Source organism: Ixodes scapularis, unplaced genomic scaffold, assembly GCF_016920785.2.
Source record: "Ixodes scapularis isolate PalLabHiFi unplaced genomic scaffold, ASM1692078v2 PGA_scaffold8__174_contigs__length_109621045, whole genome shotgun sequence".
Taxonomy (NCBI): domain Eukaryota; kingdom Metazoa; phylum Arthropoda; class Arachnida; order Ixodida; family Ixodidae; genus Ixodes; species Ixodes scapularis.
This window is the reverse complement of record NW_024609883.1, coordinates 86,205,649-86,228,832: the sequence shown is the minus strand read 5'-3', so window position 1 is coordinate 86,228,832 and position 23,184 is coordinate 86,205,649. Positions and strand designations below refer to the sequence as shown.

The following is a 23,184-nucleotide window of genomic DNA, read 5'->3' as shown; positions in this document are numbered from 1 at the left end:
TTGAGGAAGGCGGTCAGGGTAAAGCAAAAAACAAAAGTCTTGGAACGCACTTCTCTCTAAGGTGACGTCGCGCTCAAATACAAGGGACTTAGTTTCCAGAAATCCATAATGATGGATATCTCTGGACTTTATTCCTAACTAAAATGCAACCAAACATCGCGACTCGCGCCATTTTTTTCATGAGATATCTAAAAAACAATTCTGGTGGATCGCGATGCCTTTTATCGGATTTGTAACAGAAACAAACCGCGTGCAATCTTAATTTTGGGTTTTGTAGGACGCTTAGGGCGCGAAGATTATTTCGAGATAAAAAGAGATACAAAAAAAAACCTTATGTGCAAAATATTTTCAATAAAAAAATTAGCATAGAAAAACAATAGGGAGAAAATTAATAGACAACAAATCCGTCCTTGTTTCCACCTGTTTTTTTTTTCTTTTTTTTTTACTCTAACGAAAACGTTTACCACTTCGCCGTGTTGTATGTTCAACTTGACAAACAATTGACGCACATTATTTTTTTGTAGTTTTACTAAGGTTTTAATGGCATGCCCACTGTCTTCTTGGAAAATTGGTAAAAGTTATTTAACATCACGAAAGATCTTGAAATAATTGGTTAGATCATTGACCAAAAAAAAAAACGACCGCTTTCTCATTTTTGTCCCGCGAAGTTCGTGGGTGTGTGTATTCTGCTTCTAAAGTTCTAACTCGAGGTGACTTTTTTTCGGGCCGTAAAACCTCCCAAAACTGTCACAAACTCGTTTGGGGATTTTCGAACCCCCGACAAGTCAGACTTCGCCGTTATATACTGTAGAACCCTTTAATTTCGCGGCCCTTATTTTTCGCAAATTGGTCAAAGAGGAAATAATCGCGGCCATTGAATTTCGCGAAGTCCAGACGCCTGCGTTGAAAATCTTATGAACCGAAATTTTCGCGTGCCCTTATAAATTTCGCAAATTTTTCAATTCGCGATATTTGCGACGCCGTTATACATACATACATACATACATATGTATGTATGTATGTATGTATGTATGTATGTATGTATGTATGTATTCGTTTCTTGTGCACACCCGACCGGACATTGGGAGGCTGGGCCTCCCAATGTCCGGTCGGGTGTGCTAACCACTACACCACTCCACCTTGGCTTTCTGGCGTTTCCTACCTGTCTTATTAATGCACAAGAAACGAAATGTATCCAATCGGAGGTGTTCTGGAAACACCCGCCGCCGCGTGGAACGCGGTACGACGCTTAGTGTCGCGTGGTACGTGCTCGTTTGTGCTCCAGAAATCCTCCCACTGTTTGTCTCGCCCCGTGTACATGTAGTAGTATTCTTTGTTTATGAGCTTTAGAGACACGGTATCATCATCATCTGCGAGAATCAAGAGCCACGTTATTGAATATACAACACGGGCTCTTCACACCATCGTACGTGGTCTCCGAGGAGGATATAAATTCATTTATATCCTTCGAGGAGGATATAAGAGCCCGTGTTGTATATTCAATAACGTGGCTCTTGATTCTCGCAGATGATGATGATACCGTGTCTCTAAAGCTCATAAACAAAGAATACTACTTCATGTACACGGGGCGAGACAAACAGTGGGAGGATTTCTGGAGCACAAACGAGCACGTACCACGTGACACTAAGCGTCGTACCGCGTTCCACGCGGCGGCGGGTGTTTCCAGAACACCTCCGATTAGATACATTTCGTTTCTTGTGCATTAATAAGACAGGTAGGAAACGCCAGGAAGCCAAGGTGGAGTGGTGTAGTGGTTAGCACACCCGACCGGACATTGGGAGGCCCAGAGTGCACATCCTGGCTCCGCCGTTTTTTGGCTTTCGGTGGGTTCCTGAAAACTTGGATTCTTTAATTCGTTGGATTAAGTACGGTTCATTCATCTGCACAAATTCATTTATATCCTCCTCGGAGATCACGTACGATGGTGTGAAGTGCCCGTGTTGTATATATATATATATATATATATATATATATATATATATATATATATATATATATATATATATATATATATATATATATATATATATATTTGTCAAATAGGTCGATTCTACAATTTCACGATTTCCTGCATGCTAAAAGTTAACATCTCTAAAGTGCATGTTAACGCAATAAAAAAAAAAAAAAACGTATGCGCGTTTACCTTCCCGCACAACACGCAAGTAGCCAAACCTTACAGACAACAGAAGGGACCCTTAAAACACCGACAACTTAAAAAACGCCGGGGCGTGATGCGTCCCCGAGCCTCCTGTTATCACTCCTCAGCCAATCAGGTTGCACCATTGGCCAGTAAAAACGCCGAACAACCAATCACAAAGCTTGATACATCATAAACCTAGCCCTAAGTCTTGTAAATTGTCAGTAAATATCAGGGTGTAAGATAGACAGGTGGGGAAACGAGAGCCAAATGAGCGACCGGATTGTGTCCCCCTCGGGTTTCTCTTTTTCTGTGGCGCCATCTATGTGGAGCACCGCGAACTCTCACTCCGGGTGGGTGACCGGTGGCGACCGGATAAACTGATGGAGATGATTTCTCGTGGATTTTCAATGAAGGAATGTCGTGCTCTTAGTTTATTTTGCGTATTCTCCCATAAAGTTCCATGCGAATTCGATTCCAATTTTTTTCCTCTCGCCGCAGCGCCATCTGTCGCAAATTGGGGGTACCCGCAAGCAGACGAGTACACAATCCGGTCACGGCGCTGCGGTAGGCTTCTATGGGCCGTTTCCCCACCTGTCTATCTTACACCCTGGTAAATATATATAGTTACGATGCACTGGGGGGCAAACGGCGCACTGTTGCGAGCTAGTCTTCTGCCGTCGCAATTGCGCAGTTAGTATTTGAGTGTACCGTATCGGATGTGCACAAACGGTTCCCTAAAAAACTCTCTGTTGAGTTGCTCCCTCCTACCTCAAATAAACAGACGCCCAATTTGCCGATTTCATCGTCACTATCGCTCTCAATCTGAGTACCAGTAATTAATGATATCGATGTTGCTGATGGGGGCTGCTCTGCTCCGTCGTATGTAGAGCGATTAACGAGGCGGCCGACTCACCGAACCGACCTCGAAGCCTCGAACGCTCGCGGAGAAACACAGGGTGCCAAGCCCGAAGTCCTTCAGCTGCAGCTCGCCCTTGAACGAGTTGTGGGCGCACATGGCCAGGTTGCTCGGAAACTGCGGCGGACGCTGGGGTTACGATGTATGCGTCCGGATAATCGAGAAGAAAACAATGGGAATACCTATATTTGCCGGAGATTCGAGGGATGGAGCGACCCGACGGGTCGTTCCATCTCTCATCTTTGACACAGCGCTGTGGCTTTGTGCCTGACGTTTAAGCATGCTTAATGCCACAACCCAGCACTTTTCATTCTTTCTTTTTTTTTTTTTTAAAGGTATAGATATATATTTTAGCCTCAGCATTCGCTGAGCTCCTTCCATGGATTCTAGCGACTGGCCCTCGTAAGAGCGTTTCTTTGCGGAAACGTGGACATTCCAGATTTCTTAGAGTATGAAACACCAGGTTGTGAGCTTAGTAGCTTATAAAAATGTAGCGTGACCTTTCAAGGATGTCTCAAGTCAAACCTTAAATGAGTGGTTCAAAATTCCGATCACAGGCACACTGACGCGAGAGGGCATACCATCCCCTCAGAGTGTAATGCCTCGACTGGTACATTTATAAAATGTTTCCGATGCAGATATTAACGCGATAAAGATTAAGTGCAACTTCTGTTTACCCCGTATACAAGCCCTTCGATTTAAGTGGCCATGTTGTGAAATATATTTAAGGACAATCTCACTTTCAATTTAATTTAAAAGAATTAACCAAACTGAGATTATAGTGCTCTTAATTTGTGCCTCTCACACTGGGTCACAAATCCCCTCAAAGGTGTTGTTATTTTCTGGAATTTTTTTAATTACAGCGCGTGATTTTATTTTAGTAATGAGTTGCAAATGCAAATCGTCACCTTTCTAATGCAATTTATTTGTTACACAAGGACAAGACGCCGTCGGTTCCCGTCTTCGTCACTAAGACAATAAGAATTTTTCTAGTCGTTGTAAAAAAAGAAAAAAGAAACCTTCTTTTTTTTTTAATTTACTGTTTTCTCGCTAGATAGAGTCGTCTAATCAGGAGTTAGCCTCGGTTAGGGCACAAAGATTCTTTAAGCTCTCCCGCTACAAAAGGGAAACCGCAACATCATCATCATCATCACTGCGAGTAAGAGCTTACTTTCGATTTTGTCTTCGCTCCAATGCACGTGACAGCATCCAGCCTCGACTGGTGCTTCAGTTCTGAAAAACAAGACAGATTTCGACCTGAACCATTAAACATGACAAAACAATGCACAGCGGTCATACCCGACAAAATCGTCGTGCGTATTCTACGTGCGACGGTCAGGTGGTTTGTGCCACTATGTATCAAGCGGTCACGTGATAACGTGACGCGTGTCACGTGACTTTACGTGCAGTGCGTATGCAATACAAACCGATACCGTTAGTTAGTAGAAACTTTGAATCTTTCGTATCGCTTCCCCAGAAAAGTTGTGTTCGTGTTCTGCCGGGAAAATTTAGCCTTGGTAGCAACTGAAAATAGTACGAGGAAACGCGTGCCACGGAGTGGAGTGTCACCTGAAAACGAAAAACCCGACATCGTCTGCCAAATACAAAAACCCGAGAAATGAATTCAAAATGCAGGTGTCTCACCGCAAAGCTTCAGGAGCATTTCTAAGACGTCTGGACTGCTGGTGCTTGGTACGTGGATTATGAAGAAGCAGAGGAGGATCAACAAAGTGATCCTGACGTTCTGGAAGAGTGGCGTCAGGTAGATCATCATTGCGTATCCTAGCGGAAAACCCAGTATAACTTTTGCTGTCGAGATTATGGAACTGAAAATCTACCTGGATTCTACCTGGACCTGAGGTTTTCAGAAACTATTCCTACGTCTGCAATCTGAATTTCAGTTTTCCAGAAACATATTTCCTGTTAAATAATCCAGATAGTGAAAGGTTATCTGGGTTAATCGGTAGGAATACGCTGCTTCGATATGCTATTTTGCACCGTGTAAGCGCTTCGCGTTGCTAAACGGCACACCAATTTATTTAACTACTAATTACTTATTTAGTTCCAAAAGTGTTTTTGAGGTCAGCCTATAAAAACAATGCTAAAACTCCCCTCCCAAAGGTTGCGAAGGTAACCAGAAGGGAGATGATAAACAAAAAGAGGAGTGAACCTGAAATTGCCTGTTTCAATTTTACCCGAAGTTTTAAGAACTAGATTTTCTTAATAGAATTCCGTCCTATTTTTTTATTTATAGAAAACAGTGAAAGTTCCATCACATATGCTTCTTTTAGATAAAATTAACGCAGTAAAATTCAGATAACAGTGTATTTTCTTTCTCATGTGCTAGACATTACTCGAGACATTGCTGAAGTCTATGTAAAACTATTTACAACGGTAAATTCATTGTACAGACGGGACATCGGCAGATCGCTGAGACCATCGAGTTCGATTTGCCTCGCCCGTCGCTCACCAGAATTTTCTTTGTCGTTAACGTTAGTGCTCTTCCACGCACGCGGAAACAAGACTCTATCTGCGATGCAGCATTCCTCCTCCCTTAAGGTAAATATGGGTTTCTTGGGTCTTGTCGACCGCCGAAGAGCTGGGACGGCTTCGTCTTCCGCTACGTCAGACTGCGCTGGTGAAACTATAACTCGATCGGGTGGCTCAGGTGTCCAATTGCTTACCAGTGGTGCGGGTGCCGTGCTCTTTTGTGGACGATGGTCCATGTGCCACTTCAGCTCTCCAGCTGACGTCTTGACTGTGGCCATGCTGGAACCCGTTGTTTCTTTAACTGTCCCGGAAGCCACTTTTCCCCTTCACCGAAGTTCCGTGCCCAGACGGAGTCGCCAGAGCAAATCTTGCTTGCAGTATCTTCCCTCGAACAGAGCAGAAAAGAGGCAGGAGGCGGGAGGTAGGTATCCGGGCGGGAACGGGTTTGGTACCCTATATAAGCCGCTGGGACGGAGATCTTGCGTCGTTCACTACTGCGTGATGCACGTTAAAAATCCCAGGTTAGCGGTTGTACCGCACTGGCTAAATTTCTCATCTACAGCTAAGAGACCGATTACCCGTTGAGGCGCATCTCCATCAAGGCTGTATAAACATAAAGAGCAAGCCAATTTTTTATCTTGCGTCGTCCAGTGGCATCGTATAATTGAATAGAACCTTTGCGAGGCCCGTAGACAAACTGCCAGTCTCAAGTCTCTTGAGACCCACCCACCCTCCTCCCCTTGATGTTGTGTACGGCTCTCCCCGCGACGCCGTTCGATTTTCGGTGGTACGGCGCTGCACGTAAGAGTTTCATGTTTTTGTTTTACAAGTTTACTCTGGCACTCATTTTACACTTCGGATGTAAACTGATTGCCATTGCCACTCACGATGATTCTTTGTATGCCAAACCGGCTGAAAATCTCGCGGTGGCGTGATTGTGAACTCGGTAGTGGCGTGTTTCATAGCGATTGCCTCTATCCACTTCGAGTACGAATCCACTGCGACCAAGATCACCGCACAGTTTACTGGTTCAGCGAAATCCAGGTGAACACGTGACCAGTTCTCCTGAGTCGCAGGCCAATTAACATGAGTCTTCGCCGACGGCATCGACCTTGCTTGTACACAGGTGAGACAATTGCTCGCCAGACGTTCGATCTCACCGTCAAGTCCAGGCTACCCCACGACTGTACGCGCAACAGACTTCATTGGTGACGCACCCAGGTGCGCCTCGTGCAGAAGCTGCAGCATCTGGTCTCGTGGAGACTCAGGAACGGCGAGTCGGTGGTCCCAGTAAATAAGGCTTTGAACCGCGGTCACCTCTAGCCTCCTCGTAAAATACACTTGCATCTGTGAATCAGACGCCTTCCTCTACCCTGGCCAACCTTGGAGTATTTAGGACTTCACATTACTGAGTAGCTCATCCTCCGAAGTAAGTTGGGGGAGCACTTGTGATGAAAGATGAGTGTTGTCGAGCTGATGAAGCGAATAAACATATTCAGGTAGCTCACCTGTCGCTTTCTCGGGGGTCGCTAATGGAAGTCGACTGAGGTAGCATTTTGGTTGTCCAGCCCAGGCTTGAACTCTATCTTGTAGTTATAGGCTCCCAGCAGCAAAGACCAGCGCTGGATTTGAGCCGCGGCCATGATTGGTGTCGGACGGTCCTCACGAAACAATCCTAGCAGGGGCTTGTAATCTGTTACTAAAATAAACGATCTACAAAGCAGATAATCGTGAAACCTACACACTCCGAGCACCAATGCCAATGCTTCACGCTCAAGTTGAGAGTAGCTTCTCTCGGCCCTCGACAGTCTTCGGGATCGGAATCCAATGGGCTTGTCGATGTCTCCAACGCGATGCGAGAGCACCGCTCCTATTCTGTACAACGATGCGTCTCACTCGGCGCGACGTACGGCTTAGTCGGGTCGAAGTGAGTGAGCATCTATGCTTGGACTTTTCGAACGCCTTTTGCTGCTCCGGACCCCAGAATCAACGGCGATCTTTGGCTAGAAGGTCGTAGAGTGGAGCGAGCAAGGTAGCCATGTTCGGAAGAAACTTATTATGGTATACCTGAGAACACCGACGTACGAACGTAGTTTGCTTACGTTCTTGGGACTTCGAGCCTTCATCACAGCATCCAGGTTCTTCTCAAGAGGCTGCAGTCCGTCGCTGCCGGTCCTGTTTCCAGGTAGCAGACTTCCGGCATCTGGAATATACACTTGTCCTTTCTCAACTTGACGCCGTTTTCTCGGAAGCGCTGCAGAACCGCCTTGAGGCCCTTTCAGCCATTTTCCTTATTTTCTGCCATCAGGACGTCATTCAAATATGCTTGCATGCTTAGGATGCCCTTCAGCATGGTCTCCATACTACGGTGAAAAATAGCTAGCGCAGAAGACACGTCAAACGGCAGACGTTTCTAACAAAAGCGTCCTCGAAGGGTATTGGTGACCGTCAGCTTCTTTGACTATTTTGTCCAGGGGAATCTGAATGTAAGCGTCGCGAAGATCTTACGCACTGCACTCGTCTCCCTTGTTGAGAGCTGCAAAGCGGTCATAAATCACAGGTTGCGGATATTTCTCTGTAACGCATGCCGCGTTTACGAGTAGCTTCTAGTAACCACAAATCCTGACTGAGCCGTCCTTCACAACTGGCACGATCGGGGTTGCCCACTCTGAGTGTGCCACAGGAGACAGAACCCCGTTCTCCACTAGCCTGTCGAGCTCGTCAGAAACCATGTCTCTCATTGCATACGAAAGAGATCTGGCCTGTAAGAACCTTTGGAACCGACCCCTCCTTGTCATATATACAGGTGAGTGGGAGGAACCCCAAACAACCTAGCGTTGGCTTAAACATATCTTCGTACTCGGTCAAGATTTTCTGTGGGTCCTCCTTTTTGCAATGCAGATTGTTGGGCTAGTTGGTACTGGGAATTTGACGTTATGATGGCGCTTAAGACGAGGACAAAAGGGAGACTAGACAACACGGAGCGCTCCGTGTTGTCTAGTCTCCTTTTTGTCCTCGTCTTAAGTTCCATCATGGCGTCAAACTCCCTTTTGCCTTGGCTTTTCGAGTTGGACACACTGAGAACAGGAATCCCCAAGTTGTTTAGCGCTTGGGATCAGGTCTTGGCCACACATACACGGTCCTGGCTGGCGAAGTAGTCATCGACGCTGTGACAGTCTTTCGGCGTAAGAAACAGGAAGCGTGAGCTTACCAGCAATAGGCAGTGGCTCCGAATAGCAAGACCACTTTAGGGTTGACTTCTCGAGTCCTGGCCATCTCTCCGTGTGCTTGTTTTAGACGTGCCAAGATACAACGCACTCAGGTGATCCCATGTCGATCGCCATGACCGACACGCTGTTTATAAACAATCCCTCGTTTGCCCACACCACGTGTGGGCACTGCGCGTGCGCACAAACCAAATTCGCGTGAAGTGAAGCGTCTGGGCATGCGCAGTGCCGTCGGCAGCGCCACCGCAGCTGCGTGACGTCAGTGCCGCGTGCTGGTCTATAGAATTTCCGCCGAATTGGATCGACGATTTTGTTCTCGATCGTTTTCTGTTTCAAGGACAGCAGCTGCGACGAAAATGCTGTGTCGCCGTCATTAGCGGAGCTCATGGTTAATGCGAACGTTATCTGTTGTCGCTTGCCCTTGGAGCGACACCTCTTTGCGATATGTCCCTTCTTTCCACACTGGAAACACTTCGCACTCTTGAACGTGCAGGCCATCATGGAGTGTTCCTCGCTGCCACACCGCTCGCACGCTAGTGACTGTCCACGTTTTTTTCTTGCTGTACTGCCTTGGCGGTCCCGGTCGTTGCTCACACACCAGCTTGTGCAATTCCGGCTCTGATTTCACGTCTGAAGGCTTCATGAGCTTGACACCTTGTATCGCGGCCTCCGCCGCTAGCACGATGTTCTCCGTTTCCTGCATTGTCAACTTGGGCCTAGCAAGCAGTGCCTTCTGAACGTCAAAATTTCGAACTTCACACACTATCTTGTCTCGTAGCATGCGGTCTAACATGTGGGCGGAGTTGCACACCCGCGAAAACGAGATGTTGTCTGAGATGCAGCACATGAAAAGTAACCTAAAGTTTTACGAGCTCGAAAGCTACGGGCCTTCAAAACTTATAAAAGGCCAGACATCTTCCAGAAAACAAATTACAATACAGGGTGTCTCCGGAAACGCGGGTAAAATCGCTCCTGCAGAAACTGCGCATTGCACAGAAAAAAGGTTGATGCCTTCGTGGTCTGTGTCAAAGGGCCTATTAATGAAAATGATTAGCGTTCAATATAATTGGGTAATCATTAATTTTGAGTAATTAAATTATTCATTATTGATTTTAAACTCATGGTCAGAATTAGAACCTTGCTGGGCATCATCGAAAACTACTAAATACACCTACGTCACAATGATATAAGGCACGCGCAGCATTTTACGGCGTTCCGAAGGAATTCTCAATGTGGTCGGGTTTCTGGGTTTCGGGTTTTTACAAGAGCGCTTCTCCGCGCGGGCAATCTGCACCCTGTGTCTAACACACGCAGCGTGCGTGCACCGCCACGCATCGCACGTAGAAAGGCTCGATAAGAAAGCCTTCATACTGTCATATGCGTTTTGTCTTTTTGACGCCAAAGCCAGTGGGAAGACCCACCTTTACGTGTGATGCGTGGCGGCAAACGCACCTTGCGCGTTTTAGACACAGTGGGCGGGATCGCCCGCACGGAGAAGCGCTCCAATAAGAAACCGAAACCCAGAAACGCGTCCAAATTGAGCATTCTTTTGGGACCCGATAAAATTCTGCGCGTGCCTTAGAACATTGTAATGGGGGTGAATATAGTAGTTTTCGGTAATGCCTCAAAGGCGTTTGGTTCGCATAGTCTATGATCGATACTTCCACAGGAGACTTTACTTCGACCACCATTCTCTGCTTAAGATTTTGAATCTCAGCACTTTGGATGACCGAAGGCATTGCCGAGATGCAGCTTTTCTACAAAAGCTTATGCAGGGTGTAATTGACGTACCTGACCTTTTGGACAGCATAAAGTTACGTGTGCCAACGAAATTCACGCGACAGTGCGACATGTTCTACCCCGACATGCGATTAAAGGAGTCACCAATCTATCGTATTCAGACATCATGCAACCTCCTTGTCCAGCACGATTTTTTTTTCATGCCTTATTTTACCTTTAACACCTGATGTGTATTTTATGTACTTTGTTACGACTGTTTTATTATGCTGACTGTTCTAATATGACTATTGTGGTTTCCATATGTTTGCATGTTTCATAGGAATCTGACTTCTGTGCACCAATGTCAAAACCATTACGGTGTTTTTGGGCACGCAATAAATAAATATCAATCAAATATCAATCAATCAATCAATGCCTAGCAATTAACTCTAACTGAAATCATCCCTTTAAAATAAATCGATAACAATTTAATTACTCAAAATTAAATAATTGACCAATTATATTGAAATCTAACCTAATCTAACGGGCGGTACCTTTCGCCACCTAACCTATGTCTCAAAAGACATCCAGTCTTTTTCCCCTTTAATCCCAAGTGACATGCACTTTAGTATTCAATGTACTCTTTAGAGCTCACTGCGTCAAAGCCGCGTCTCATCATATCATTTACCTCTAGCATAGCCACTATATAAGCTCACCAAAATAAACAAAACAGCGCAAAACACACACACAAGTAAAAGACACGCGCAACAACAGCGCTTGTCCATATGTCGTTCTTTGCGCTGTCTTATTTATTTTAATCATGATCCTACTTGCATATTTGTCTATCTGCCATACGTTCTAAACGATATGTCCCCGAGCGCTATTCGGTCGTAAGAAAAGCCGTATTGATAACCCAATAAACAAAAAATAATATATTTTTTTTTTACAAAGGCGTTTTTAGGTGTTGCATTTATCGTATTCAAATTTCGATGGTGTATACGTTTCAAAGATGCACGCACATTTCCATGCAACCGGAGAAAAAGGAAAAAGCCGTCTGGTTGACGCAGCCACTCGCATATCCTTCAACATACTCTCGTACCTCCTGCATCTGCTTTAGGCTGTTCATATCTAAGCTTTCGAGTTTTTGTGTCACGTGTGAACAACGGCGTCGCCTCAACCCGACGGTTTGCTTCGGATCCGCACGTAGGAAATAACAAGTTCTTCGTTTCCTTAATTTTTTTTTTCCCAAACACTCACGAAGTTGCAGTGTGATAAATGCACCACTGAAAGACACCTTTGTGCAGTTTTATTTTACTGCGTTCATTGACCTAATTTATACGGATTCTTTACGACTGATTATAGCGCTCGGAAACGTTCTGTACACATTATGCTGTACTCACCAGTTCGTTCATACCAGTGCATTCGGGTTCCCTACCAGGGTTGGACAAACCACTGGAGTACCATGCTATGTCCCCACAGCTGTCATGTCAGATGGCGTATATCATTGTCCCCGTTTGAATTCCGCTCATGATATTACAATACAGCTGATACCATGATGCTGACAGCAGAACTAAACGTCATCTTCGTCTTTCTAAAAAGACAAACTCGATTAAGATGATTTTTTTTCCAACATATTGGGAGCACGTGGAGCGAAAGCTCGCGCTGCAAATTATGATTATCCTGGGTTCAAAGCCTCCTTCCTCCAACGCGCCCATGTCGACATGGATGAACATCCTAGCGGCATGCGGACGTGTGTTACTACTGCGTGATCCACATTAAAGACCCCAGGCTAGACGTAGTACTGCACTGGCGAAATTACTTACCTACTGCCGGTAACTTCACTGTCAACCTAAACTCAGGCCGTCTAAACACAATCGTCTATTCTTTTTTTTTTTTTTTAATATGATATAAATGACAACCTCGAACGCTGCATTGCAAAGCAGGTACTTTGAGTAGACCCATTAACAGTTCTGTGGAGAAAAAGATTCTATTAATCCCTGCTTCGTGTGCGCTTCAAAGGTTACCCGGTCGAATTTAACACATCGTTAATGAAATATGGTGTTAGCCTGCGAGAAGGTTTAGAACTCCCAAGGTATTTCAATCACACGCTAGTGATATTTTAAAGCGCGTCGAAGTTTACTCCGACCAAAAGAAACCAACGCATTCTGTGGTTTGCACGAATTAATGGCCGTGTGTTCTGCGAAGCTGCTCCCACTTCCATTAAATGTATGTCAAAGTGGGCATGCCAGTTTCTTTCAGAGGTGTTAGAACGGCGGCATATCTAACGCGTGAGTCAAATGAATCGTTGGCCCCTGCATAAATCTGTTTCTTGACGTAGCGAGCTATAATTTTGTACAGAAGTGGCCGAAGATGGTGCATCTTTTGTGTCAAAATTTCAAGAAAATGGGCTTACTGAATGCATAGTAAACAAAATACCCCGTATCCCAAATAGCGAACAGGCTCTTTAAATCGACCGCAAAAATCTGTTTCTTAACCCAGTGGTTCTCAGCCATGGATGTGTCGGGGGCCCCTTGCCGACCGCTGGCAGTGATGGGGGACCCCTTCCAGCGGGTGGGGGGAGGAGGAGGGGGGACGTTAGTAAGTAAACACATCTGGAGCATGAAACAGGTGCCTTTTATTGCTACGTAGCAGAAAAACATAAAACAAAGGTGCCACATCACTTCATTCTGGTCAGTTCATCAATACGTGGCACACTCGCGCTTCAAACTACAAAAAACGTGCCAACTAAAAAAAAATTTAATTTTTGTTGAGGGTCTCGCGGACCCCAGAAGTGGCTTCGCGGACCCCTATTTGGGAACCACTGTCTTAACCTATCGCGTTCCGATTTCGTACAGCGTTAGCCACAGGTAGTGCATTTTTTTCTATAAAATTCGCAAAGAGCGAACTTACCCAAGGAAAAAGTAAAAAAAGAAAAAGGCTTCGCTCCTATGGAAACGCAGCGAAGCCACCGGTCTTTAAGCCATAGGGCGGATTATGGTTCGAAGACCGGTGGCTTCGCTGCGTTTCCATAGGAACTAAGCATTTTTCTTTTTCTTTTTTTTTTTTTTTTTTTACTTTTTCCTCGGGTAAGTTCGCTCTTTGTGAATTTTACAGAAAAAATGCACCACCTGTGGCTAACGCTGTACGAAATTGGAACGCGATAGGTTAAGACAGTGGTTCCAGAGCCTGGTCGCTATTTGGGACACCCAGTTTAAGAGCGTGAATTTGATACGTGCGTTAACTAGCAGTCGTGGCTTTATTTAGACATTTTTACTGCGAGGTAGACTGGCTATAGACGCTTTGCACACGCACCGGATTACAGCCGCCATTGCTGACCTTATCTTGTCTGTTGAAGATACCGAGCCCGAAACGGGTGTTTACAATCCTCCACAGAGGTTAAAAAGGGGGGGGGGGGGGGGGGGGGATGGGATGGGGGGTGCAACGATTTCCAGACTTTGGTGAAAAACTTGTGGAAGTTGCCATCTGACACTTCTGAAGTAAAGAACAGAAATCCGATTTCGCCTGGGTGTCCTAGTTGTGTATATATATATATATATATATATTGGATTTGTGGCACCCCTCGACTCACTGCCAGTCTTCAGGGTCACACCTGGTCGCACTCCTAGTGACGTAATTCGGGGTACTGAGTAGGTTCCCGTGTGTTGTCTCGGAGGACGCTTCCTCTCCCTCTATCTGCTGACATTAGCGGGAAGTTTTGCGGCAGCTTAGAGCCGAGCGAGGTCACGTCAGCTTCTCGTCGTAGTTCCTTCGGCTGCCACTCGCGGCTGCAGGTGGGGCAAAAAGCTCGACTTTTGCTTTGCGATAATACAGCCGAATCGTGACATTTTTTTTATAAAGGATGTGTTTTCTCTAACCTCCAGGACACGATAAACAGCGTAAAATGACGAGATGCAAATTATTTTAATCTTAAAATCATTGCACCTCCCTTAATGTTGGGGAAAAGGACACAATATGATCTAAGATTACAGTAATCTGGCCTCCTATGGTGATAATGAAGTGAACGGAATAACAGGAAACAAAAATAGAAGCTCGGTTATGGCAGCGCCCATGCACAGCTGCAAGTTCCTTTTTTCTTTTTCATCTATTTGATTTTGTTTGCGCAACATCCTGCTCTGGAGGAGTGCTTCCCAATAATGTTTGGGTGTACTGCGGCAAAGCAAGACACGCAGAATTGCCATGCCTATAATCCATTTCATGGTCAAAACGCCTGGAGCAAGCCTATGTCTTAACTTAAGGTGCATTCACAGTGGCGTTCGAAACGTAACCGTGAAGCGGCATTGGATCAAACAACCGTGTTTGCAACCGCTTTGTGAACGTGGTTCAACCGCCAGTGTGAATGCGGCATTAGCGTTCGATATGCATGAGCTCTAGTGCAAAACGAGACGCGCTTGCCGCAGTCACTTGGACATCGTCGCACCCCGCAGAATGAGATCCCAACTTCGCATTAGATTTGGAGTTCATCACAGTTCTCTCATAAACTGGTAGGTGGGTCAAAGAAGCATCGCGGATTGTTTCAGGTCATACGGCTGGGTGGGGCACCACTGCAACGCGCCAGTGCGCGGCAAGAAGCCCGCTCAAGAGACCTAACCTGACGGCAGGAATGACCCCGAACATGAGAAATATTGCGATACCTCGAGTACTGCCAGCATTTTATAGATAAATATAGATTAAATCGAAAAGCATGTTATTCGAAGCGACAATAAAAAAGCTTAGTAATTCGCGCAAGCCTACCCAAACGATCCGACAATGTAATGGGGCCAAAGGTGAAATTAAGTTCTGACACAATGTTGGTGCAAGTTCTTCAGATGTTGGGGAAATTAATTCGACTGCATCACCTGTGTTATTCATTTTTATGCAATGTGCACCCAACTACAATGAGGCCCTAAAAGGGTGCTGTAGGCTTGAAATAAATCAATAAATATAAATCTAGCAGGATGTAGCACTGCAGGCACTCTGGCACAAATAGTAGACCTATCAAAATCGCTGGATCTGTAGTTGGCACACGCCAATTCATGCCCACCCCTTTCCCCTGCGACATGATGAAAAAACAATGCAGAAAGGACAGGACAAAGAAGAGACACGTAGAACACACAAGCACTGTGTTCTATGTCTGTTTCTTCCTTGTCCTGTGCTTTGTGCACTGTTTTAGAGCGCAGCTCTTAGGCGCCAGTTTCCGGCTTCAGCGGCGTAACCGCGCGTTCCATTATGGGACGTTTCCCATAATGACGTCACGAGTGACGTCACCGCGTGTTGGATTATAGGGTTAACTTCCCGCTACATTTAACTGGAAAATTTCCCTATTAAATTTAGCGGAAAAAATTCCCCGCTAAATTTAGTGGAAAATTTTCCCCACTATAATTTAGTGGAAATTATTCCCCGCTAAATTTAGCGGGAAAATTTACCCTCTATCTTTAGCGGAAAAAATTCCCCGCTAAAGTTAGCGGAACATTTTCCTCGCTAAATTTAGTGGGAAAATTTTCCCCGCTAAATTTAGTGGGAAAATTTTTTCCGCTAAACTTAACGGGAAAAAGTTTCCGCTAAATTTAGTGGAAAAATATTCACCGCTTATCTTAGCGGGAAATTTACCGAAATTTTCCCGCTAAATGGGAGGGGAGTAGGAGAGGGTACGGATGAGGAGGGGCATACCCTACTCTCTGTATCTTCCCCTCCTCCTCCTCAAGAGCTGCGCTCTAATTCGGCGTTACAGGGGATTGTAAACGTCTCATTTTTTTCATCATGTCAGTACCCAACTGGCCACATTCCTCTCCTCTGCAGTGGAGTCATTTCTCTGAAGCTCTTGATGACACTGCTTGCAACTTCCCTTTATAAGGAACTCAACCGTTTCTTAACAGCAAGACATAAATAATAATCATGAATTATGACAAACAGCATGAAGTAGCCTACCAGACAACTAAGGCAAACAAAAGTGACAGGAGACCCTGGAGTGCATCTAAACGTTCGAAATCAGAAAACACTTGAGCAGCCCCAGCAGACACATTTATTTATAATAAGAATTAAGGCGAAAAAAAAAGCATGTGTCATGCAGAAATCTACTTTTCACACCTAATAGATTTACACTGCTAAAGCCCCAAAAACCAGAATGCAACATATGTAAAAGCTTCACAACAACAACCATCAGTGATTTAACATAGCTGAAAACCAGTTGCTAATAAAAATCTCACCAGTTAAAAATGATAAACAATAAATATGCTAACATTTCTTTCACATAGACAATCAGGGTAGAGGGTGCTAAGCACTCCAATGATATCAAATCATAATTCGCGATAAATTTTAGCACATTAATGGTACATATAAAACATGCTACAAGACTAATTTTCGAGGAAATTAACAAAAATAAGTATTATTAAATCATAAAATAACAATTTCACAGGTATATAATGTGTTAACACCAAATAGCAAAACTTCCCAAGGACACCTATCTTGCCCGACGACAAGTAAACACCGACAACACCAGAGTTCACTAACCTGGGAGCAAGACAGTGTTCGCCTAATGTAGCAAAGGCTGCTTGTCACCTAATGTTATATCACCACTCTGTTAGGGGGAGTGCAATATGCCACGTTTGGATCTGTGTGCATCAGTTTCATGATGCTCCAAAGCAGACATTACATCTGCAAAAAGAACAATACCACAGGCTTTACAACCGTAGCCTTCAGCTTCTCGGACTCTTACCTTCTGAATGCCAGAGCCATCATCTATAAAAGTTATGTTTGGTGTTTCCATGTCGTAACTTAAAGGATTGCATATGTTGCCTGTAGCTGTACTTACAATATCAGATTGTGTTGCTAAAAGAGCTTCAGAATTACATCCAACAACACTCTCTTTGAATGGGCTTATGGCAATGTGTGAGGAACACATCCTAGGTGACAAATTGGCAGGATTAATATTTACAGAAGTTGGCTTGACAGTTTGAGCATTGCAGTTAACCAGTGGGGTAGAAGTGGATAAAGAGACCACACTATCACCAGTAACCGTGGTTTGTGGATATGTCGATGGGTCTGCATCCTGTAAGCTAGTAGACAAGTGGGCCAAGTCAAATCTCTGTCCATTAGATGAGGGCATGGCTGTACTGCTGACAGAAGGCACAGAGCACGGTGCTACCATGGGTAACATGGAAGTCATGGTGGTAGTCGAGGACAAGGAAGCCAGGCCCACAGAAGTTAATCGAATAGCTGATGACACGGAAGTTGAGCCAGCAGTCGATGATGCAGAAGACAAACTAATGTCACATTCATCTCCTCCAGTAACAGAGGAACGTGAGAACTGGTTTAGCTGCTGAAGAATCTGCTTTCGTTCAAAGGACTTCCTGTGTTTCTTGCCTTTGAAGTGTTGCGCCGAGCTTTCGGGACCCGTGAAGGCCACATTACAGATCTCGCAGCTTTTCACAAAGTCAGCAGTTGTCGTCTGTATTAAATGACCGCTCATAATGGGGGCTGTCCCTCCGGAACTTGTATGCACATGACTTTTAACAAGAGGGCTACTTAACAATTTCGTTTCTTCCTTCTTGAGGTGCTTGGCACTCTTCAGATGCTGCATGTATGGTGCAGGTCCGGAAAATCCCTTGTCACATAATGCACACTGAAAAGCCCCACCAACAAGAACCTGTAAGAAAAAGAAAAAAAAAAATACTTGAAGTGATGCAGATTCAGCTCTATTACTAGCACAATGCATCTGGGGGTCCCAGCGAGAAAGTAATGTAATGAATAAAGGGACACATTTTTGAAAAACTGGGGACGACGGATGAAAAAGGACACAACACACAAAATGTGCTCAAACTGTTGAGCTGCGTTTGAGAAGTTTTGTGTGTTGTCCCCTTTTTCGTCAGTCATCTCCGGTTTTTAAAAAATGTGTAACATCAACCAGCTCGCAAGCCCACTCGCTCTCTCTATGAATAAAGACAATTTTCTGAATGAGCCATTTCGTGGAAAGCCTGTTCAGATATACGAGCCTGGATTATATTTACTCAATGATCAGTGAAAAATTATATTACTGACAGGATGAAGATCAAAACACACAACAGCCATTTATAGAAGTAGCAACAGACAGCCTACTTGATCCAGAGTCATCCTGATCACAAATTCTACGGTGACAATTATTGTAAAATATCCCAACCAAAAATTTTAGGTGATCATGAAAACAACCGGGGCTAGACCTTGTTACACCGGAGTGCAGAAAAGAAGGAGCACATGGAAGGGTAGGCCCATGCTTGAGCCTACATAACATTATAAGAACAGTTCAAGGGTTTGGTAGAATTCCTCATTTTCAAAGCAGCTGGCTCTGGTATGTGTGCAGAAGATAAAAAACTTAAGAATGACATGTTCAATATTCTCTCCTGTGGTTAATGAGGCCAGCAATTTGTTGGCAAGAACATGAGCCTTGGTAAAAATGAAGGACATTCCTTTGATCTACCTTTTCGTCTACACCAAACCATTTACCGATGCATATTTTAACTTCTCCTCAACGTGATACTGTTTTGTTACAGTGCTGTTCCTGATGTTTCCTCGGTGCTGTACTTTGTTAATACCAGGGTAAGACAATGTAGAAGTCGCAAAGCGAGATGTACATTAAAAAGGAATTCATAAGAAGTTAGCTGTTTGTAGATGACATTGCAGGCAGTTCCATGAAAGAAACCTACACTACTGGCTAAGACGTCTATTGACACAAGAAGCTAGGAACGAACCAACTCCTCCACCTACTGTATTGTGGCCTCCTCCACAGGGCAACTTTGATGCTCTATCTGTGATGCCCCCTTGTCCAAAAAACCCTCTTAAAAAAATCCGCACTGTCACCTGTTTGCCATTGCTTGATCAGATACCGTGAGCATGTATTGGACACGAGCGCTCTGCAAGCTTTCGGCATGAACTCGGCTCAGTTCCTACTGAAAACGAGTGCTGTGTCGGCGCTTGGCGCTGACACAGCACTCAAACCCAATCACACACTTCGTGTCCAAACAATGGCGACCGCCAATGTTGCATGATGAACTTTTGAAAAGGGACTAATGTACAGAGCTTTTCTAGACAGACTTTTCACCATACGCTTCAAGCATGTCTTTACGCACTCCCTCTTTTTCCACTCTTTGGGCACACAGAAACGCACAACTCTGCACTGCTCTTGCATACACAGATGTAATGCTCCTGCCATGTTTACCTGGTTGTAATTGGGTAACGGTGATATGCTGGTATACAGCATTGATTTCGATTCCCCGCCCACGGGTGCTGCTATTTAGCGGCAAAAAACTATGCACTGAATTTTAGATCGCTTTGTATCTGTGTGGATTTGCAACTTATCCTTGCGTATTGTTCAGTCTCGCTTTGACTTAAAATGCGCCTCCAGTATTAATAAATAAATGATAATAAAGCTTAAGAAAGCTATGAAAACAAAATGTAGATGTAGAAACACTGATCATATGAGCTACCACCCCGTGCCTTGGGAGCCAGGCTGCTGAGGCTAACACAATTCCTTATCGAAGGGGCAGACACATGGCAATTACTGGCATTCTAACTTTTTAAGATATAAACCAGCAGTATGACCAATTGCAATCAATGCCTTCAAGTATTGATATTGAGTGTTAGGTGACCTTAATACTGCTGATGAAGATTTTCTTTTCCAGACAACTCACAATTTCGATCAGATACATTCTATGCCGATACTAGAAGGCATGATTGTGATCAGAGTTGCTAAAGTTAGGGTGCCAATAAAAAAAATCCCTGCAGTCTGCTATATCTGAAGAGCCTCGTTCCAAAGGCACAATAACGTTCAAAGCACCCCATGTGAGACTTTCTCCGCACTAGGCAGCGCTCTATGCGGAGCGCAAGTTCTTCTGCTTTTTAAACAGGGGTTGCGACGATGTCAGAAAGCCGCGCTCTTACTGGCTGATCGAAAAAAACAGTTGCAGAGACCTCAAGGCACCTAGCATTAAATCTTCCCACTATCCTTTCAATCAAAGCCAAGCAAAGCTCGGCGTCATTCTGACGTCACTGCAACTCCTGTGCAAGAAGCAATGATTTGCTCTCAGTGTTGTTTTTAGGATGGCATAAGGATATAATTCATTCAAGTTGTGAGCCACGCTCTCACACAATTCCTTCACGTTGCTTCTTTTAAGATTCTTGCATCGTTTAACTTGATAGAGGCGACTAATAAAAACAACAGGAACAAGATATCACAGGTAGTGTGTTGCAAACTTATACAGATGCCATACCTCTGCCTTTTGCTCTCTGTTGCAAACGCAAGGTTTACAAAAGAAAAAGAAAAAATTTTCTTTAAGGCGAGTTGTGAAAGAAGCATGCAAGGTCTGTTCAAAATACACCGAGCTTTACTAGAAGCACCGTCATTCCAAACAAAGACCACGCAAGACCGTTAACGCTTACGTCCACCAGCAGCACCATGAATTCAAAGCTTGAAGGATTAAATTTTCTTCTGTCTTGACACCTGGCCCTCGGTAAAGTCAATTTTACCGGACGTGGCATCATTAACGTGGTATAGCCAGCCGGTAATGGCCAGGTGGCGCCACGAGAGGGCTGCGTTCAGCGCCACAAGCGGAGGCGTGTCTGTTAATAGGGCTCCCAGTCTGCCCGTCGGGCTGTGGCGAGCGGCGGCGACCCTGATTTTAGCACTCCCCATGCGCACGTGCGCACCATATCCCTGGTTCCTTTATATTAAGACCATTGGGAGCCTTGATAGTTTGAAATGTTTAGGGCACATTCTACAGTTGTCATTTGAACACCAGTTTGAGCTGTCTTCACCACTAGAATAAAATGTGGGTAATTAGAACCAAGCTCTACATGCTAGAAAACAGTACACACATTGCAATGGCTGTGATGTGATATGCAAGCCTGGTGTAAAAAACTCTGCATTAAATTTGGCTGCCCCAACAAACGAAACCTTATGTGCTACGAAAATCCATTATTTGAGAACTTGCAGGTTTGGAAGGTTTTGGTTGCAACCGCGTGTGCCAAACGGCTATGCACGCATACAATTACGAGTGCCAGAACGGGCCGACGGGCCTCTCGCTTAAAAGCTTATAGCCCAATTCTCGACGTCGCAGTGAAGCAACAATCAGCCCGACTGTTCCTACCGTATTTCACTATGTGCCTGTCTAAATGACCTGTAAAACAACTTGTATAAATATGTTATTTTTCCGAGTAGTCTGCAAAAGGAGTTCGTCAGACCACTTTCCGAACCTGCACATTCACTTTTGTTCACTTCAACATTTAATGAGAAATTCACTTTATGTGTCACATTCCTGTAATCCACTTCTGTCCCCGTGTCCCTTCAAGAGATCTCGAACGGTTTGAACCGTGTCCGTATCCCCAGTCTTGGGTTTACAACTATGCTCAATTTACACCAGCTAGCCTGCACCCTCACCATTGCTTCATAAGCGGTAAAGTTTGATGCCTGAATTACCTTTGTGACTGCGGCAGCCTTTCACGCAGCACTAGCGACATTTTTTTTTCGGAGTAACTCTAGAAGTAGGCGGGATGTCACAGGAACCTGGTGAGGTCACAGAGACCTGAAGCTGGGGCTTACTTTTGAGGAAAATCGGATCCCAATAAGGCTCACGCGACCAGAGATGCCACAAGCACACGTGGCTTCTAAATGCGCCCGCACGCAGTCCCTGCGACCCGGGCCGTCTTGGCCTACCCAGGGGTTTATTTTGCAGCCGCTAGATGGCACAAAGTGTACTGCCAAACTACACTGCCGGTTGCCTATAGCGTTTGGCTCATGACTGGGTTAAAGGCCCATTCGCGCAACAGCGTTTGACCACGTTATGCTTACGTTGAGTTACGACTGCGAGTCACCGGTTGTTTTTTTACGTACAAAGCGTGGCAAAACAATTCAAGAGCTAGCTAGGTAGCTCAGCACACGAAAGAGCGTTACTAGACGCGGGCCTTTACGGTACGGGCCGTCGCCTTTCCGCAGTGCCGTGTGAGTGGGCCTTTACGTCGACATTTGTCCGCGAGTTACTCTCCTTCTTAAAGTGTCTACGTTCAAGATGGAACATCTTCAGTCAGGTGGTTGCGAACAAAATAAGAAGCGGCCACGGAGTGACGTATCGGGTACAAAATTGGCATCGATTATCTCAAACGATACGAGGGTTGTCGGGGGATACCTGCACTTACCGTTCTTTCTGATGGATTTGTGGGAGACTCCATGGAGGGGTGCAGGTATTATAAATCGGACGTATCGTGCAGTGCGAAGGAAACCGCGGACTTGAAACCCTCTGTCCCAACCCTAGAACGATCGCAAGCGCCACACGCCACACACGCCACACACGCCAGAAGCGATGCCGAGTGTAGGCGTATAGTTTCGGATTAGCGTTGCCAACTTTCGCTAGTGATATTTCCTAAATTCAGCCACGTAACGTGTGATCAGCGCTTTTGTTTCTTCTTGACGTAAAATTTAAAAAATAATTCTACGAAAAGTATAGGAGTTATCAAAAATTGAAGCATGTTAAAGAAATATTTCTATTTATGTTTGCATAAGCGTGTGTCTCAATGGCCACAGTCGTGATTCCGGTTTCGGTATGTGCCCATGAAGACAGTATTATGCGCCAGTGTTTGCTCTGGTTTCCTTTGTGCCGAAATCTGATATAAGATATTCATGACGGCTTATAAGTTTGTTTTTTGGCATA

General features: G+C 44.9%; 2 protein-coding genes across 3 annotated transcripts; both read right to left on the bottom strand.

The window, feature by feature from the left end:
• Window positions 1-3,045: 3,045 nt before the first annotated feature.
• LOC115331882 lies at window positions 3,046-5,845 on the bottom strand. Its single transcript, XM_040208593.2, has 4 exons — window positions 5,762-5,845; window positions 4,722-4,821; window positions 4,249-4,310; window positions 3,046-3,206 (listed from the first exon to the last, which is right to left on the bottom strand). The coding sequence occupies exons 1-4, from the start codon at window positions 5,843-5,845 to the stop codon at window positions 3,054-3,056; spliced, it is 399 nt and encodes a 132-aa protein (XP_040064527.2). The 3' UTR covers window positions 3,046-3,053.
• A 10,661-nt stretch (window positions 5,846-16,506) lies between these two features.
• LOC115331884 (zinc finger RNA-binding protein) lies at window positions 16,507-22,855 on the bottom strand. 2 transcript variants are annotated; one of them, XM_029994150.3, is made up of 3 exons: window positions 22,673-22,855; window positions 17,468-18,155; window positions 16,507-17,431 (listed from the first exon to the last, which is right to left on the bottom strand). In XM_029994150.3, the coding sequence occupies exons 1-3, from the start codon at window positions 22,703-22,705 to the stop codon at window positions 17,091-17,093; spliced, it is 1,062 nt and encodes a 353-aa protein (XP_029850010.2). In that variant the 5' UTR covers window positions 22,706-22,855; the 3' UTR covers window positions 16,507-17,090. The 2 variants fall into 2 exon arrangements, with proteins under 2 accessions (XP_029850010.2, XP_029850009.2); XM_029994149.3 differs by having other exon boundaries at window positions 16,507-18,155.
• Between the last annotated feature and the right edge of the window lie 329 nt (window positions 22,856-23,184).